Source organism: Solenopsis invicta, chromosome 10 (genome assembly GCF_016802725.1).
Source record: "Solenopsis invicta isolate M01_SB chromosome 10, UNIL_Sinv_3.0, whole genome shotgun sequence".
NCBI lineage: Eukaryota > Metazoa > Arthropoda > Insecta > Hymenoptera > Formicidae > Solenopsis > Solenopsis invicta.
In genome coordinates, this window is record NC_052673.1 from 7,174,608 (window position 1) to 7,195,536 (window position 20,929).

A 20,929-nucleotide genomic window follows, 5' to 3' on the forward strand; every position below is an offset into this window, starting at 1 on the left:
GATATCATGGAGAGAAACAACATTTATTTATAGGATTTATTATCTTAACCGCTCGGAATCCTATGGTCTTTCTTTGAAGTCGTTCTCTTGAGATTTTCAAGAGAAGCGTTGTAACGCAACTGCTGGCGCCCAAAGACTTGAAAAGATCATTGAAATATTTGCGAGATAGATTATTTTTACATTTATATAATTATTGAATCATCATTTTTATTCCATGGAAATCTCCAATATCTCCGAAGCCTTTGCCGATATTTTCGTTTTTATTCATACAGTATTTCATCGTCGCGATGGAAAAACGACGAAAATGATTTAAGGATGAGTTCACCTAAAAGCAAGCCGAAGCTTTTAGGTGAAAACGTGGTGTAGAATTTCAACTACTTCCTGCTGATAGATCACGTCTCTTTGTAGTTCCGATGAAAAACGCGTACGGGGGTTATTTCGAAAGGATTTCCGAGAATAATACCCTCAGATTCTATCCTTTAATCTCGATTCATGGAAAATCCGATCTCACCAAACATGTTTTAAAAATAAGATTTGCTCAAATCAAATGTGAATTATTAATAATATAATAATAATTGTACTTTATTAGTTTCTCGAACTCTTAAGTTAGAAAAAGATCAGCAATATTGACATACTGCTATATTTTAGATTATATTTCTCAAATAAAAGCTAACAATAAAATGATAACATAAATACAAACTAGACTGTGTCTTTTGTCAAATGGTATAATAGTTTTTATAATACTGTTTCGTATTTTGTAAAAATTAATTTTTATGTAACATAATCGAAATTGAGCGTCTAATGTCCGTATTCGCCGTAGTCCTTCCTTGAAAAATGAGGATTCCTTGTTTATGTCTGTCTTTATCTCACATACTATGTTTCACCATAAGCGAAACAAAGACAGACAGGGACAAGAAACACTCATTTCTCTAGGAGACTGTGAATATGGGTATAAGGAATTGGATTTTTTAAAACTGACACAGGGTAACTCTGTTATGCACATGCTGCACTTGTCTAAAATTTAATTTATCAAGTATTATTTACCATGTTTAATAAATAATATATAATAAATTAAGTTATTTGATAAGTTGACTGTAGTTTTACTGTTAATTTATGTATAATTTACATTACATGTGTTATATCCCTTGAAAAAAAAGTTGATAAACTTGTTTCAATAAACTGATTACTGATCAGTAACTGATGATGTTTTATCAGTTAACTGACGAAATATAACCAGTTACTGATCAGTAATCAGTTTATTGAAACAAGTTTATCAACTTTTTTTTCAAGGGATAATGGATTTTCAGTCTAAATATTGCAATATAAATACGGAAGGCTTGTATTTACGCACATACATTTACATATATTCCGCAATATTTTCTTTTTATTTTGAATAAACACTTACATGATTTTATAACAAAACACTGTGCTTTTAATTATTCTTTTGATGAGTCATATTAACATCCCTATTCTTCTTTGACCCATAATGCAAAGTCGCTACATTTTCTTAAGAAAAAGTGTTCCAGTAAACTGATTACTATATCATTGTAATAATTGATGATATTGTCAGTTAATAATACAGCTTATCAGTTTATTGAAACATTTTTTTCTTTAAACTTTATATAAATAATACTCAATATAATAAATATGTTAAAATTTTGAGTCTAGAATCTATTAAAGAACAGTTAGATGAATATAATCGTTGAGTTTTGAATTTAAAATGTTAATTATTAACACATTGCGTACCGCATAGAAATCTCTAAGCCATGAGCGGTCCTTAACAGATGGCGCGCGAAAACTCATAAGCGGTACGTAATGTGCTAACAAGATTTTTTTTTAATATGAGGATTTTTTAAATCAAATCTTCAAAATTTGGCTCTAAGATAACAAGTAAATAACTCATTTTGATAGAAAAATTTCCTTTACTTCTACTTAAAAACCAATTCAGCAATTTAATATTCTTAGGAGATATATATGTATGTCTTAAAATAATCTAATTACCATATAATTTTTATAACGTTATATGTGTATATATAATCATAGGACTCGATAAATAAATTCTTGTTTTTTCTGACAACAGGAACAAAAGAAATCGGCGGTTCACCGATCCGGAATGAATACTGCCCTATCGCTGGTCTTTATCACTTTAAATACAACATCAACAACAATTCTGCGATCTCGTTGGAATGCAATTCGTACTCTTCCGAGTTCAGTAACTGTCCTGATGGATCGATCTTGAATTTAAAATTTAAACGGTGTAACTTTGAGGCGCGCGGTAAGTCTTCATTCTTAGATTTCCTTTATATTAATAAAGTTTATATTTATATTCATATAAATACAATAGACATACACATACATTAGTAATTCATAATTAATTTAGAATTATTAATATCACAATAAATATTTCGTAAGCGATTTATGTTTCCGAAAGACTTCATTTATTTTTAAATATTTAAGTAATAAAATTAATTGATACCAAAATTTTATAAATTAAAGTTTAGCGGTGAAGTGTGTGTCTTTCCCTCGTTTGCATCACTGTCAATTTAATTTAAATAAAAGTAGTATCATTACCAAGTAACTGATTATTATAACAAAAAGCGTCTCTGAAGAAATTGCGACATTCTCGGAATATATCATTAATCTCGTTTCAGCAGATCTCATGTATAATTGTTTGGGCAGTTGGCCTGGACCAAATAATTCTAAATATCTTGCTCTTTGGGACAGTAACGCCAGCGATGACAGGCCTCAATATAGATGCGGGGTACGTTAATAAATTGTTTTTCATAAAATAGCAATAAAATAATGCAATGCGGTACAATAAAATAAGATAAACATTAATTAGACATTAATAAAACAATCAGTGTTACATTTAGATAATGAAAAAATATTTAAATAAAAATAAGATAAATTACACATCTCTTAGATAAGATAAAAATGATTTGATTTTAAAAGCGTCTATTTTTTCAATAATTCAATTTATTTAATTATGAATACATCTGAGTAATTCAATGTAGGTAATATAAATCTTAGGTTCATATATATTTTGCATGTAAGATTATTAATAACAGTTTGTGATAAGTAAAATGTAATTTTTAGTTATACCACGTCGATAATAAAAGAGGGAAAACTTATATGGCATTTAGCAGCGACTCAAGCTGCACGCAGGATTTAGATAATTCAACTAATGGATACGAAACTTTAATTTTGAGCAAGAGTCTAAATCAGAAAAAAGTGCCAGATTACGTGAAGAATCATGTTGCTACGTGAGTACACTAAATTTTGCGATTATTTAATTTAATTTTATTGTTGAACACGTTCTAATAATAAAATTAAAGTAGATTTCGTTTCTATGGTTATTTAATAAATATTGTATCTAATTTTAAAACTAATATTTGTACAACGCTTATAATAATCGATACATGTTTTTAATAATATTGTTAGATTTCCCAAATGGGCGCAGGGATTATGGGAGGAGTCTCTTATAGTTAATGGTACCATGACTTTCACCGATCTCAATGGCTACAATAGTTACACCTTTATCACTGTGGAATCGAATGAGGACACTGGCCGTTATGTGGTATACTCCAAAGATCAATGGTAAGCAATTAATTTGGCGTAATGATTTTTACGATTTATCGGAAGAAAATCGAGAAATATATTAAAAATAAACTTATCTCTATTTTATATTACGTCTTTGCGTCCTAAAACATTATTTTTACTAACAATAAAAATTTTAAAAATTTGAAATGAACATTTACTTTTAATTTCAGCGAGCAGGCTGCTTTTGTGTGCTTAATGATGAGGCAACGAAGTGAAAATGTATTGGAATTTACAATAGGTACGAAAAGTCTTATACTTAAGTGTAATTATAAGTAAGCACAGTTTATTATTAAGAAGGATGGGATAAATCGGACCTACTTGCAGTTTTTGTTCTTTATAAGGCGCAAATAAAGTTTAATCGAAAAACCGAAGGTGCCGTTGAAAAGATAATTTAATTCCTTTCATTTTTACTTCAGACCATTTTGACGTATCTCTCACCTATATGGAAATGTAAAAACGTCTTTTCCACTCCGATTTGAAACCATTGGTTTCACATTCCAAATTGAATACCTCTATTTTTATCGATTTTTAAATAAAATTTTAAAAGATTTTAATGTATTTTTTTAGTATTGAGTAAATCCGAGCAATTTGACAGTCAAAAATAAAAATTTTAGTTAGGAAAAAATTGGACAGTTTATATAATTAGAGTTGAAATCAATAAAATTCAATTATTCTGAGTCTAATAACTCGTATTATTTTACTGATTTAACATTTCTAAGACCAGATCTGATTAGTTGATCACCAGTACTACGATCAGGTTGCAATTCCGACATAAAGATTCGATCTGGACAAAAGTTCTTTGCAACAAATTTTACAATAAACAACTGCAAAGGTGATCCAAAAAAACGATTGATGCTTTTGAATTATACTCTTTAATTATTTTAAATTAATTACCTTTTAAAATTTTAATATCCTTTAATTAATGATTCATAAGAATTTTTTATTTTTTTTAAATTTGTACCGCACGATGGCTGAAAATACACATTCACGACTATTTTATGAATGTTATAACAGAGAATTGTCAAATTGCTATTATATGTTCGGTGTCTTCTAAGGACTTTGCATTATAAATGGCACACAAGTTTGCTTAACCGTATTCATTTAAATTAAAAAGGTTTGGAACACAGTCCGATTCTATTCCACTCTTGCCTATATGATATATTATTAGTTCAATTTTATTAAATATAGAAAGAAATCAAAAGATATACTTTTATGGAATCTTTTTTCAACTATTGGAAAGAAATTCTTTTCAATTCATATTATTTTTCGGACAGATTATGCAAATTCAAGAAAGATTCAAGAAAGTAAATGATTTCTTAATTCAAAAGGATCAATGGTACTATTTAAGTTTTGATGTAATTTCAATGAATTCTTATTGAATTTTATCTTCCTTTTGAAACACAAAATGTTAAATAATAATGTCATTATTTTATTAAAAAATTCATTAATTTTAATAAATCATTAATTTGTTATTATAGTATATTTGCGATTTTTCCTTGCAAGTTTATCAAAAATTCATTATAATCTTAATGTCGTTAATTTGTCAATATAAAATATCTATACAATTTGTTACAATTTCATTAAAAATTATTTCAATTTCTCTAAAATTTGTTTTATTTATTAAATAATATTTTTTGCAGTAATCTCTGTTTAAAAAATCGCATAAGATCAAACTAGATAGAATTGCTGTCCGAATTAAGAAGCTTTATATCCGATTGTATCTGTTTCTTTCCGTTGTGGAGAGATACTTCTATCCATAACTACCCGATTTTTCAACTGTTTTTTTAAGCATTCCGAAATTACGTATTCAAGGTCTATCTGATTCAATCCAAAAATCGAACCCAATATGTTTTTATTTCAAAGTTGCCTGCAGACCTTATTCGAAAGTATCCATGCTCATATCTGACATTTCCTATCTAGTTTCTTTTCATTTTTATCAGTCAGAACGGATACAATGATACAAAACTTATACGAATAATTCCGAAAATTAAACCCATATTTTATTGTCCGAAAGTAGAATGCAGATCCTATTTGAAAAAATGTGCACTTGTGTCTGAAATTTTTCCCTTGATTTCTTTCCATTTCTATCGATTAAACTCCTATCTATTTTGTGTGATTTGTTTCGGATTTATTTCATCTAAATTATTCTACATGAATAACAAATATAAAAAAAAAACAGATAAAAATGGAATAAAAGCCTATACATTTTTTGTCCGGATTTGTTTTATCTGTTTTTGTACAAATAGTGAATGTCACAAAATAGAATGGAAAGGATTAAATGCCATCCTCTTGTGTCTGGATTTCATCCCGGATTTATTCTATCCGTTTATATACGAAAAGCGATACATAACAGATAGGAATGGAAAAAAACGTATTCGTGTAGAAATGGATAAAATAAATCTATAATGAAATCTGGACACAAATAAATGTTTATTTTTTTACATTTCTATCCAATTTTTTAAGCAGGAATATCACACACAGGGATGATTTTGAATCCACTGGGCTATCAAAACGATTTGTGCGACGATCCTAATTTTGATAAACCGGTGTGGATGACTCAAGCACGTAAGTTGAAGTATACAATAACTCCGCATTGACGGTAGTGGCGTAGTATCGCGAAAAAAATTAGAAGTTAAAAGGCATGAAACATGATAAATTGATGATGAAATTTTGTCTTGCATGTCATTTCATTATTATATTTTATTGTGAAAATGTGACTTGTCTCATATTTACTAAATTCGTAAAAAATGGGCCGCAAGTAAAGTTATCTTTGAATTTTATATGTGCATAAAACATATTTTTCACTCCTTTCAAGAATTGTCCGTGTGTTTTCCTACCTGAAGAGGCTTTATTTGACCTGTTTTTTACGATTATTTACTATCAGGGAAGAAAAGAATAGTTAAGACCATTCTTATAAGTGTTTTAAAGCGATCTTATTATTCTGTTTTATCCAAATTCTCTTTATATAGTTACAAATGCCACGAATAAAACTTTTACGTATTTCTCGCTTATGACGTCACCACTTCAATATGATCGCACGAACAGTCAGGAGCCTTAAACAAAAATTTTATTCTATATAAGGCTCTATTCTTAATGATAAGAATACTTTGGAAACACGCACAGCTATTTGATGCAAATACTTATATTGATATATAATAATATCAATTTTTAAATACATTTTTCAGTTTTATAAATTGCGCATTGATACAAGATGTCAGACTTGAAACGCAATCACATAAATTGAAGCTAGAAATAATATCACAAATTAAATTGACTGTCTGTTTTCAATAATAATGATACAAGCATCTCATTATTCATATATCGATCTAAAATGCACTTATTATTCATACTTTTTAAGGTATCGAACGTATAGTGGAGTCGCCCTGTCCAATAACAGGTCAATATACAGGCATGATAACAGATTTGTCAGGAATGTGTGCCGAATTAAGCAGTAACTGTAACACTCGAGAAATAATGTATTTTAAAGTAAGTGACTGCGAGTCTGGGGAACTATACGAAGGTACGCATAAAATTATAAAAAACTTAAAGAAAAGTAAAAAACATCAATACAAATGAATAAATTTAAGGATAACAAAATTAGATTACCAAATAAAAATATTTACGCAATTTGACGAAAACAACATTAAAAAAAATGTTATTGACTTTGATTATTTTTGATAAAAAAATTTTAATAATCAAATAAACCTTATAGTAAACCTTCAAGCAAATTAATTTAAAAATTTATATATTTAAATATTATCTCATCAATTATATAAATTATGTGTTTATATGAAATATTATTTTTTTCTACGAAATATTTTTACTATTGTTTTTAGAGAGGACATATCTGTGCTTGGGACAATGGGAGGAGAATGGTGTGATGTATACGTACACTATGAGAAACGATACTGCTACGAATGAATGTTTCGTAGGTTTAATCGTTAATGACGAAGAGATATACATCAAGGAAGCTGGCGATCATTGCATGAGAAATATAGATCCTAAGAAACAAGGGATGCGTCTTTACAAAAAGGGTAAGCCAAAAAGTTTTGTGAAAGCGCTTTTATGAGGCGCACTTCCACTACTGCTGCTTCCACTACTATGTGTTTGATCTTTTGTTTCATGATCTATTAATATAACTGGTCTTTATACTGAGACACTCATATAAATATGTATAATTATATAAAAATTAATGAAAGATCTTGATAAAAAAAAAAATAATTAATAACAACGAAGGTTTCTCGTTCGTATTATCAAAACAATAAATAATCTAAGGTCAAAACGAACTAAATTGATCATAAAAATTATAATTTATTTTAGTACTGATAACATACTGTTGACGAAACGTTTCGATCTCACTTAATCATCAACCGTTTACATAATTACAAATAATTTAAATGTTTAAGTATATATTTCTACATGATATATCATTCATGATTGTTTACCCGTTTATCGCAATTAGTCATGAGCACGGAAATATCCACATAATGGAGCGCTTATGTAATATTAATATAAATCGAAATTTGAAATATACTCGTTAAACTTTATTAAAATTTTTTCTAATCTTATAATAAAATTATTTCAATCAACCTATCTAAGTCACTATAGGAAAGTTATCTATTTCTATTGTTTCTTAGCAATATCTTTTTTTTTACTTAAACAATTAAATACTCATCTAAACAAATGTTTTTTATGCGATTTATTAAGTTATCTAATCCAATCTGAAAATTATGATTTGCTTTTTATACATAAATCTATATATGTACATATGTGTACATACACATATATACATGTAACACACTCGTTATATAACAGTTACATTGTCGAGTAAAAAATTACAACATTTATATTATTTTATGTTGGTTGGGATCTTTAGCAACTTTAATAACAGATTTCTTAAAATCGTGATATAATAGAGATATTTTGCGCCCAAATTTATATGCAATCTAGAGTACATAAGTCAAAACTTATTAAACCTTATGGCAAAAAAGTTGATTGATTGCTCAATGTTATTGTAACAATAGTAGATAATACACTTCTATATTATTTCAGGACAATGTTATGGAAATTCGCCAAGTCCTGCGCCAACCCCGATGAGACCGATTCCTCATAATCCAATAATGAGGATTACGACTCCACGATCGAGGATATCAGGTTAGTTAAATAAATTAATAAAGTTAAATAAATTTTATTATCTATTATTCAATTTTTTAATTTTTTAGTACAACGTATCGTATCCTATCGAAATAAACCTTTCCTCGTGTATGATTTATTAGTGTGGTTCTTATTTTGGATATTTTCGAATTTTTATGCTCCCAGGGGTTTAAACGCTTCCAAATTAATAAAAAAAAATTCCCTAAAAATTTGAGCTCTTAATATCAACTCTAAGATAGTCCGCATGACCACCTAAGTTTCTTATGGAAATAACATGTAAAAAACTTCTTTTATTCTTCGAAACTTTATATGTCCTTTACGAATGATCCTAAAATTATGAGAAGTAGATATTTTTGTAGAGAATTTAATGCTCTACAGTCTACAGAAAAGGTCTTATAATATTTTTCGGTAAATCTTCTGGTTCAAAAGTTATTCGAGGTCAAAGTTCAATTAAAATAAAATCATCCATGTTTTCAAGTATATTTACAAAATAAACAGTTGTGCCATAAAATATATTACATATTTCTTGAAGGTAACAAATTTCATGTATTTCCATTATCTTAAAATTTTATTACATAAGAAACAAAAGTTATTTGTTGATATTGTGACCAATACATATTTTTTATAGATCAAAAAAACTGAAAATCTATTTATACCAAAAAATAGAAAAATTTAAAGAAGGGAAAATAATATAAAAGTATTTTGTTTTAAGTTTTGATGAACTTTATGAACTTATTTTCATATTTTCAACAATTGAACTTTTTCGAGTATCAGAATAATTATGATTATATTCTGATAATAATTGGACTGTAAACTGTTGTTGCTCTGGATTTTTATTTAATATACCATGATAATCTTCAATTAATTAATTATTATCATGGTATATCAAGTAAAAACCCAGAGCAACAACAGTTTATAGTCCAATTATTAATTTGGAAGCGTTTAAACCCCTGGGAGCATAAAAATTCGAAAATATCCAAAATAAGGACCATCCTAATGATTTATATATTGAGATTAATTAAATATTAAACAATAACTCATTTTTTTCTTTTCTTGATCGTAGGAGCTACTAGAACGCCAGGAAATGCAGTTTCTTCATCAGCTCTCTGCAGATTGACAACATCCATGACTTATATGCTCTTCGCTGCTGTAGTCATCGCATTTTTCAAAGCAGCTTCTTCATACACGCTCGAATAATGACACCATTTTTACAAATTGAATAGTGAGCTAACTGATGCTAACTTTAGTATATGTATTAGAAAATCAAGGCTTTTTTAACGTCGAATTAAATTTTATTTCTTTGATCGAAACGAAATTTTATCCGAATCGAATCAAATAGAATTGAATTAAATCAAATCAAATTATTGAAACACAATCTTTAATTAACAACATAATTATTACCGTTGAATTTTAAGCCATAGATAACAACAATAAAAAAACGTTAGCTATGTAAGAAACACAGGTATTAATTATACGATATTATTAATATATTTTATAAAATCAATTTAAATGTGATTTTATAAAATTGTCAATATATGTAATTCGTATTCAAGTCTCTTAGATTCAAAATTGTCGAATAGTTCAGATTCGAATTGTAGAGATTGAAATTTTAACTAGATTTGATTTAATTCGTATTCGAATAATTTATATATCTTTAGTACACACATTACCGCATTTTTATTCTTGTCTTACAGACAATCGTAAATAAGTCAGTTATTTATTGCGAAGGTCGATCTGAAACAATTTTGTAGAGAATGTAACAGATTATCATATTTTTCCTTCTCGCGCATTATTCTGTCGTGCCGCGTTTTGAGAGATTTTTTTTTCTTTTTAAACAAATATAAAATCAAAAACTTTTATTTACTCCATCGAATTGACGAATGTATAGGAATTTAAAAAAAAAAGAAAATTTTAAGGCTGCAGATATTTTTTATCGATATTTAAGACTTGATGTGACGTGGTATATACAATGTATTAGAAATGTGCGAATCAAGGTTTTTTGACACCAATTCGAATCGAATCAAATTATATTTAAATCGAATCGTTAAAACATAACTTTTACTTTAATTACTAATATAATTATTATTAAGTCGAATTTTAATATATAGATAATAAAAAGATTTTCTATGAAAAATAATAGTGATGATACAAAATTATTTTAAATATGATTTTATAAGATTGTCAATATGTGAATCGTATCTCTTAGATTCGAATTTTCGAATAATTTGAATTTAAATAATCGAAATTCAAATTCGAACTAAATCGACAAAATTTTACTCGAATCGTTAAAACATTTAATAATAACACAATTATTATTAGGTAGAATATTATTAGATACTAACAAGATTTCTATATAAGAAAAATAATATTAATTATATGATATAAAATCATTTTAAATATGATTTTATCAGATTGTTAATACATATGATTCTTATTAGAACCTTTTAGATTAAAAATTTTCGAAATAGTTCGGATTTGACTTGGAAATTCAAATAGAATTTTTATCTGATTCGATTCGTATTCGAATGATTTGCACATCTCTACAATATATAGAACTCTAATCATATTATGAACTCTTCACCGACGAAGTTGTGATTAATTCATATTGCGAATTATTACTATTTATTTAAGTTTTCAATAGAAAGGCTACAAGTTAGGTTTCAATAATCGTGTTTGGGCACTGCCTTGTAAGATATAGATATTTCGCTGCGACTGTCCACGAAAGTCCAAAGAGTCGTTGTCTACGTACAGACAAATGATAAGTTTTTAACAAAACAAACATCACACAAACATATAGAAAGGTGACATAGAAATATAAAAGGGATTGATGGTAATTTTTCATGATTTTGTGATAATAAATTCAATTTACAATTTTGAACATCGCGAAGATAAAATGTTACACTTTATTGACTATCAAATTTCTTTTTAATTACGTAAAACCTGATATCCCTTATATGTACTATTTAGAATAGTCAAAACAGTGATATCTTCTATAATACAAGTAAAATGTCCCTTAAATATCCGTAGAGCAGAAAACGCGCCATAATTAAATAACTTGACATAGAAAGATAAAAGAATTAAACAGTTGCATAAGACTGACAAAGCTACTATTTTAATACGCTATGACTCAGTCCTTTCTTCTCCATTAGAGATAAATAATTTTAGCAAATGTACATTCTTATTCAATATGAAGGAAAATATATTTTCACGAACAATACATATCAATATAAAAATAATATAGAAAAAATTAAAAACTCTGTAAAAAGTTTACTGAGAAAAGTTAGTAACATGGATGAAAGTTGCTTTGGCTTACAGACTTGAAATGTAATTTAGCATTTCGATATTTACGTATATCGAAAAGAAAACTCGTATAATAGTAAATATAAAGTAAATAATGTTCAAATAAAGATTTAATAAAAATGCAATAACAAAGAAAAAAAACCAGCTGGTACAAAAAAACAATTTCACAAAAAAATACTTTTTATTGTAGCATGGTTTAAACACAGATGAAATTTAATATCATACAAAAAGTTTTACATAAAATTTCATATAAAATTTTTCACAGTCATATAAAAAGTTGATATGAAATTTACATCTGTGTTATACATGGTTCTCTAACCATTCTAACTTGTTCTCGCATTTAGACTCATACGAAAAATGAAAAATTATATATGTATATACATATGTAAACTTGTCTATTATTTATTAGTGTATAATATTAATAGTGAGGCAGATTTAACGAAATATATATTTACGAAACTCGTAACTAAATATGATTTGTACAGAAAATTGTAGCTAGTAATTTTAACATTTTATCTCTTATCAAGTATCGCTAAGTTTGGTTTTATTTCTTTATAAACTGTGTGTCTCAGTATTTAATTTGTATTTAATATAAATAATTGTGAACAATTTTATTTCATAATTCCAATGAAAAGTGTATAATAGTTGTATAAATGAACTAAATAAGCAATAATAGATTTGTAAAGAGTGCGTTACAAAACCTAAATGTCTAATAATAAGATCAAATTTAAGAATAGATTGCAAGAACTAAAAGCAAACACAAATTAGTGTATTCGAACAACATACAATTCACAACATCAAAAGCTATATACAAAAATTAATTTTCGTGAAAGTGTCTGTATAATAAAGAAATTATAGTTTCTATTATTATTCATGCAATCACAAATAAAAGTATATTTAACAAAACTATATAGCTAACCGCCATGTAAAAGCATGTTGTAAATATATAAATATAAGTGACAATAACTGACATTTTTAAGAAACATTTGGAATTAAATGAGACATCTTTAGGATGCATGCTTTAGGATGCATGATCACTATTTTATTATATTATCTAACAAAGGAATTTCGTACTTTTACAAGATCCAATGTATGTAAGAAAAATAAATAAACACATATTACTTTAATTGCATAATTATTTTAAATACTTTTATTCCATGTAACACCTCATTAAAAAATTAAAATATATCTAAACTCAATCTTATATAATATATTCGACCAATACATGTAACATACAATTTCAAATAAGAAGGCCTATTCGGTCATAGCTAGAACTTAGTGCTTTATATATACGTGTGATTTTATATACTTTCTCAGACTCAACCAAACTTTTTTCAGGAGGGGGGGGGGAGGGGGAAGGTTAATATAGATGCTAGTAAGCATCAAGTATTATTAAATTAATTTTAATTTAATAAAAGTGATATTACTAACTCTTATTCGATCATAACTGTGTTATATGACCGAAAGTAACGGCGCGCAGTTTGGTTGAGTCTGAGAAAATATATAAAATCACACATATATATATAAAGCACTAAGTTCTAGCTATGACTGAATAGGCCTTCTTATTTGAAATTGTATCTTATATAATATATTCTTAATTTACTATTCATTTGCAATCTAGGAATGTCTAGACCAGTCTAGACTGTGTCTAGTCTTAACCCTGAAATACTGTTATGGATATGTTTTCACTCAAGTGCTAATTTAAGATTAATACAATTTTCATTATTAAGATCAAGTCAATAGCTTAAAATAATATTTAATAACAATTATGTGTACATCAAAATAGTATTAATTCAGCTATTTTAACACCCACAAACAAAGCAGGAAAAGTATTAAAAAATATTAAATTAATAAAAAATTTTTAAAAGTGCAAAAAGAAAAAATTAATTTTGTAGGTAAATTTTCATCCAGAATAGTGCTGAATGTAAGAAAAGTGAATAGTGCTCCATGGTGAAACATAGAAATAATAAAAGCAAATAAAATCTGATATAATTATAAATTACAGAAACAATTATAAGAACATTCAAATTTCCTGTAACAAACTGCTATTATTTGTCATTGTTTTGACATCAAAGAGACATCAAATAGCATGTTTGATATCAAAATGATGACAAATAATAGCAATTTGCTATAGGGGATAGAAATGCAAGTACATATTGTAAATTTAAGATATCTGAATTATAAGCATATAAATAAAAAAAAAGAACTTAAAAAGAATACAAAGTGATTATGACAAATATTTGTAATGTTAATATAAAAATAATTTTGACAAATATTAAGTTTGTGTAAAGTACTTCATTATATTAAAAATATATATTCTATACTTGTACAGATATTAATTTATAACAAAAGTTGCTTTTTTTCATATTCCAGAATAGCTACTTTCCGTTCACTTCCCCAGGCATACTTAGTGCCTTGAAGGCGCATGTTCTTCGCTATTACACGATGGCATGGTATAATATAGGCAACATAATTTTTGGAAATTGCATTTCCCACTGCTATTGCGGCTTTGGGATTGCAATCCACCATCTGTGCAACTTTCTCGTACGTAGTGACCGTCCCTATAGGAATTTCCGTCAGAGACCTCCAAACTTTAATTTGAAACTCTGTGCCTTTCATGATTACATGAACCGTACGAAGCTGAGGATCGTCAGGATGAAAAATTTTCGCAACGACAGCGTCCGTCTTGTTTTCGGTATCCTCTGATATGCGAGTCAAAGGCCATTTCACCTTTAGATCTGCGAGAGCTGACGCCTCATCATCAAAGAACGTCAAATACGCCACATCTTCGTCTATGTCGGTTACGGCGATGAGACATTTCCCGAATGGAGTTTGATGAAATGCGTACAACAATTGGAATGTCATGTAATTACTTTTGTATTTATCCACTGTCATGCTTCGAAATACAATCATGATTACAAAACAACTTCAAAACGAGATGAATAACAGTGAAAAAATGCCAATGCCGGTCCGATTAATGCCGGCTGCTATCGAATTGTAACTGATTATAACCAAACGACTATCCAGTAGAGATGTGTCGTTCAGGAACGTTCCGTTCACTATGAACGGATCTTTTTACTGACCTGAAAGATCCTAGTTACAATAAAAATGAACGGAACCTTAGAGTCTCTAATTCAGCTGATTCCCCTAGTTATGCGCGCTGACGCATGCATGTATGTATTGTATAGTCCATGATGTAAAAAACATTCTTCTTACATCATGGTATAGTCGTGAGCTAAAAGGTTGCAACACGTTTTTTTCGATTGTTTTTGAAATGTAGACTTGCTCATTAAACGGCGAACGTCATTGGTTCTTACCTATGGATCCAACCAATTAAGCATCAAACCATCTACCATAAAAAAAAATGTGTTGCTATCTTTTAGCTCACGACTATACAGTCGTGTTCATTATAGTTGCGACACTTTTTCTTAGATGCGTCTCTGAACACGCAACTATAATACGAGCTGAGAACATGATTGGTTCTTACTTGTGGATCCAACCAATTACGTTTGCCGCTCGATGAGCAGGGCTACATTCCAAAAACTATCGAAAAAAAAGTGTCGCAACTATAATGAACCCGACTGTACACTTAAGGTTGGTTTATGCAGGCCGTAACCGATAACTTATGTCGAATTCTGTAAGAAATTGACTAATCATAATCGATTTACAGAAGAATAATCGACTATGATTGGTCTTTTTTAGATTCCAGCATAAGTTAGGTTACGGCCTGCATAAATCAACCTTTATTTAGAGAGTTCAGGAATAAAAAACAAACAGTATGTAAGAGTGTGTGTACTCCCGGTTTTACTGGCGCTGGAATCCTGAGAACAGTGTTGCTACTTGCTAGAAATAAGACGAGAGTCAGAAGGCTTGTTTTCTATTCCTGCACTAGACTACACTGGAACGTTCCTTCTTGCTTTCACTAACTTTCAAATATATATCTATTTCATTTTAAGTGCACACTAATTCAGGGAGTTCAGGAACAGAAAACAAACGGAGAGTCATGGCGGTGAGGAAACGCACATAACAAGAAAGCATGTCCGTAAGCGCTCGAAGCGGAACCTTTGAACGGAACCTTTTGAACGGAACATTAGAGTGACTGATCTTAATGTTCCGAAACAGTATGATGTTCTGCTTTGCCCATCTCTACTATCCAGCTGACCACAGCTGACTTTCTTTAAGTCAGCAGATGTGCCGAGGTTCCCTTTTACGCGCATGCGCGTCGAGAAGATCATCAGTGCAATATTTAAAATAACATATATGTATGTATATATTAATATATATTTGCATTTAAAATCAAAAAGAAAAGATTTCAAAAACTTAAAAGTAGAACCTCTACTTTTAAAAGGTCGCTGTGTTCTTTGAGCTGTTGTAAGTTTGGTAATTTTTACATATAAAAAATATACAAAATAGGAAATTATTTCTCACTTTGGCTGTTTTTTAATGTTTGGTTATTTTTAATTAAAATACACAAATGACACAGTACTTGAGAGAATTCATACCTTGATAGAAAAGCAAAAAGTAAAAAGACAGAAATCAATTTAAATTGGTAAAAATGGATATTTGCTAACAATATAATTTGTTTTAATTATTTGAATAAATGAGTGTATAATTTATGTTTTTATGTACTTTTCTTTGCTTGATTTTAAAAAGCTTTTATTTTTTATAACTTTAAAACTATAGCGCTTTTTGTTAAATATTAAAGCTAAAAAGGTTTACTAGACACATGGTAAGACTATTAAATAAACTTTTGAGACGTAAATACAGCGAAAAACTGATGTAATTAGAAAAACTTTATTAAAAAATTTTATTGGACTTAATTTTTTGAATTTATTATACAATTATCTTTTTGATTCCTTTATAATCAACTAATTTAACTCATAATTTACCTCGATTGAGTTAAGGTCCTTATATATTTATTAGCAAAAACAAAGTTCAAAAAAGTTAAGCCATTTTTGAGAAATCTTATACACTGATGTCCGGGCGAACGGACCAGTAAATATTGTAAAATTAAGTACAATGGAGCCTCCCATATCCGAAATAATAGGAAGACAAAATTGTTTGGATAAGGGAATTTTCAGATAATAGAATACATACATTTATATATTAAATTTCATTTATTCAAACAGAAACTTACATTTTTAACAAAAAGGACTTTATAAATTCAAAAAAAAACTTAAATTCTTTACGTAAAAAAAATAAAATTAATTTTACAATATGTTATAACATTCAAATAGTAGAACGTTCGGATATTAAAGTATTTGTATAATCGAACTTCGGATATGGAAGGCGCTACTCTATTTAAGGGGACTGTAGGGTCGAATTGCTCGTAAATCTTACATCATGGCGTTCAATCATCCTTAGTTAAAAATCTTCAAGAGAGTAGTCTTTTTGTCATTATTGGATGAACCTCTATAGAATAAATTGAATAAAAATTAACAAAATAGTTATTATTAACAAAAACCAAAACTTTTTTATTTGAAGAAATTGAGTTTGTAACTGACATTGTGATAACTTTTATTCGATCTATTTTGTAAAGATTTACTTGATAGCAGCAAGTTTCATGAAGATTTCTAACTAAAAATCGTAGGACGCCAGATTGTCTACATTATCCAATTAGATAATTTAATATAAAATTTTCTAATTGATCTAGTCATTAGATTCTAATGGTAAAACTCCAAGCACCGAATGGATGTGGTCAATCGCAACGAGAAGCTCCAATGCTTCTTAAAAATCGCTATTGAGATCGGACTATTAGGAGCTAACATGTCATTACAAAACGAAAGAAACATACTTTAGCTATACAGAGTGATTCAGAATAATCACCCTGTAATCTTATCTTTCGACAGACATATTGTATTCTGAGACAATTTTTCCTTTGGTAAAAAATTTATTCGGAACTTAGTTTTTAAGTTATAAGATAAAATAGTGTATCATATACAGATTGAATACAGAAAGTAGGCAAGAGGGGCACAATTCCCTGTTACATGCGAGTTTATCGTAAATTTCACAAGTTATGCTAATATCGGTGAATTCAAATATCAATGAAAAATTGAATATAATTTTTTTTGTTCTTGCTAATAGTAATGTAGTGTCAGTGCACAAATGGAAATCAATTTTTTAATATTATTTGTATTTTATTTGTTATTCTTTCTTTTTATCATTAAAATTAAGCAATTTTTTGTATGTTTTACTCCATAAAACCAGTAGCCACTAAAAAAAAATCTCACAATTATTCGAGAATTTTTTAAAAATCAGGGTACTTAAAGTACAAAGAAATGTGAAGTAGTAAATTTTTTTGTTGTTCTACATAAATGTTTCTTGATTCAACATTAAAAGGAGAAAAATCGTTAATTTTTTTATTTTGATTCATTTATTTTATCTACATGTTTAAAAAAATTTAGCAATTATACCATTTGATAGGACAAAATTTTTGAGTTTTAAGACTGTTTTAATTGCGGTACAATGATTTTTACAACGGAGTTATGATCAATCAAATTCAAAATGCTCATTTTTTATTTAATCCGATCAATAACAAAAAAATAGTAGAAATATTAAAAATAAAGTTTATAAGTAAAATTGGAAGCTTTCATGTTAGTAAGTCGAAAATTTTCATGTTTTTTAGGCACATGACAGGTCCATAAAGATTGTTTTTCAGCTAAGACTCTAGCTTTGCACTGTATTCCTGTGAAAATTTTTTATTCTTTTAAAGAAAAAAAAACTCTTTCAATAACCTATATCAGTAACTAATGATATTTTAGTAAATTGATGATATATTAGATATTTCAGTAGATGCCGTATCATCCGTTACTGATTTCATAATCAATTTATTGAAACACTTTATCAATTCTTTCTTTTAAAGATTGGACCTTAACGGTTGAATAACAATCTTTTTCTATACAACTTACAATAGATTATGTTCATGTTAAACATTTGAAAAGTTAATAACATTGATTATATTTTATATGCTCATACTAACCCAATGAAAACTTCCTAGTCAAAATGACATTAATTTCTACCAATGATAGCAAAAATGTTTAAGACAACTTTACAATTTTTTATATACTTTATAAATGTTTTAAAAAAGGACTTCTCTTTTTTCCAATTCCGTGCTCAATTTCACGAACTTTATAACTATAATTCTAAGGCATTATGATTTTAAGATATTCAAAAAGAATCAAATATAGTGGTCACTTTAATAGTACATTTTTCATTGGATCCATTATACTTGAATACTGAAATTTAGCCTAAGTATTTACAAAATATACAAAACGTATAAAAAAAATAGTTACTCGAAATGTTAAATATATCAAAAAACTTTACATACTAATTCTTAATAATACATTTTTTAATCATGGCCGGTGTCGCGTTAGCATCTATATCGCTAAAAATTCCACGACTTTGTGCATCAGTTATTAATGCTCTCCACATTGGATCCCTCTGCAAAGCAAAGATTTCATCGTTAATTTAAACTAAAAAAATATAAATAATATAAAACATTTAAATTCATATTCAAAATTCTCTAACCTTGAAAGTAACAAAATGTCCACATAATATCAAACTATGCTTAGCTCTTGTAAGAGCTACACAAAGCCTTTGTTTGTCCGATAAAAATCCAATACCACTACTTCTCACGCAGGACATTATTATAACATCTCGCTCTTGACCTTGGAAACCATCAACAGTGTTAACTTCAAATTCAATTTTCTTTTTTATTTTATCTGGTACAGTAGAAATCCTGAAAAGCATATAAATTGTAAAGAAAGATGTTAAAAACTAGAGACGTTTTCTAACCAAAATAAAAATTTTAAGATTTACAAAATTATATATACCACCTTGATCAAAAAGTTCCCGGAATTACCACCAGGCGATGTTCTGAGTCAGCTAATTTGAGCTCTATTTTTTTTATTAGATTGCCACATCTATCATTGACATTCCCATCAAATTTTATCGCCATAGGTCGGTATTCATAGTCGATTCTTATCTCAAGATTATCTTAAGCAACGTCTTAAGATGCTAATATGGCTCTCTGATTGGTTAATGGCATCTTAAGGTGATATTTAAAACGATCTTAAATATAAGAATCGACTATGAATACCGACCATAACTTGACATTTGTAAATGTTACGACGTCTTGAGTACATCTCTGTGCGTGTTTTCGATTTTTTACAGTTTTAAAAATGGAGTTGAATTTGCAACAACGAGTTTGTATTAAATTTTGCGTTAAAAATGGATTCAATGGTGCGAAAACCTTGAAAATGTTGGGAAACTGTTTCGGCAATGATACTCTAAAGAAAACAATCGTTTACGAGTGGTATAAACGCTTCAGAAGTGATCGTGAGTCCGTCGAGGATGACGAAAGCGATATTCACGGTTTTCATGGATTACAACACGAATTGTACATCACGAATTTTTGCCAGAAGATCAGACAGTTAATAAGGAGTATTATTTCATCATTAAGACGTTTGCGTAAAGCAATTCGCCCAAAAAGAAAGGATTTGTGAGCAAACAACTTGTTAATTTTGCACCATGATAACGCACCGTCGCACAGTGCCATCATTATCCATGAATTTTTAACCAAGAACGAAACGAATACCATCCAACAGCCATCGAATTCACCTAATATGGCTCCCTGCAATTTTTTTCTGTTCGATCGAGTCAAAAAACTACGGGAAACGCGTTTTAACAGAAAATAATGGAAAAATCAAAGTCGGCTCTGATGGCTATACCGACAATAAAGTTCCATAAATGTTTCAAAAGCTGGATCAAGCGCTGACAAAGTGCGTTGCAGTCGATAGAGAGTACTTTGAAGAGGACAATATTACTTTTGATGAATAAACTTGTATTTTGAATTTTCTGAATGAATTCCAGAAAC

At 28.4% G+C, this 20,929-nt stretch overlaps 3 protein-coding genes across 6 annotated transcripts in view; 1 reads left to right on the plus strand and 2 right to left on the minus strand.

The window, feature by feature from the left end:
- Nucleotides 1–12,602, plus strand: part of LOC105204366 — an 89,645-nt gene extending 77,043 nt beyond the window's left edge. Inside the window, exons 4-13 of one of the 2 annotated variants that reach the window (XM_011173416.3) lie at nt 2,081–2,275; nt 2,655–2,761; nt 3,097–3,263; nt 3,442–3,597; nt 3,771–3,838; nt 6,064–6,165; nt 6,959–7,120; nt 7,437–7,634; nt 8,653–8,754; nt 9,818–12,602. In XM_011173416.3, coding sequence (XP_011171718.1) covers nt 2,081–2,275; nt 2,655–2,761; nt 3,097–3,263; nt 3,442–3,597; nt 3,771–3,838; nt 6,064–6,165; nt 6,959–7,120; nt 7,437–7,634; nt 8,653–8,754; nt 9,818–9,951 — 1,391 coding nt within the window. In that variant the 3' untranslated portion in view covers nt 9,952–12,602. The remainder of the gene's footprint in view (nt 1–2,080; nt 2,276–2,654; nt 2,762–3,096; nt 3,264–3,441; nt 3,598–3,770; nt 3,839–6,063; nt 6,166–6,958; nt 7,121–7,436; nt 7,635–8,652; nt 8,755–9,817) is intronic. The other variant, XM_039454178.1, reaches the window with a different exon arrangement.
- A 1,727-nt stretch (nt 12,603–14,329) lies between these two features.
- Nucleotides 14,330–15,233, minus strand: LOC105206750 (bifunctional transcriptional activator/DNA repair enzyme Ada). The gene has a single exon (XM_011176220.3). The coding sequence runs from the start codon at nt 14,965–14,967 to the stop codon at nt 14,395–14,397; it is 573 nt and encodes a 190-aa protein (XP_011174522.1). The 5' UTR covers nt 14,968–15,233; the 3' UTR covers nt 14,330–14,394.
- Nucleotides 15,234–18,231: 2,998 nt separating this feature from the next.
- Nucleotides 18,232–20,929, minus strand: part of LOC105204369 (MATH and LRR domain-containing protein PFE0570w) — a 46,785-nt gene continuing 44,087 nt past the window's right edge. For 2 of the 3 annotated variants that reach the window (XM_039454118.1, XM_039454117.1), the window contains exons 9-10: nt 19,582–19,792; nt 18,232–19,494 (exon numbers count right to left, since the gene is read on the minus strand). In XM_039454118.1, the coding sequence (XP_039310052.1) occupies nt 19,381–19,494; nt 19,582–19,792 (325 nt within the window). In that variant the 3' untranslated portion in view covers nt 18,232–19,380. Of the gene's footprint in view, nt 19,495–19,581; nt 19,793–20,929 lie in introns of those variants that run through there. The other variant, XR_005575648.1, reaches the window with a different exon arrangement.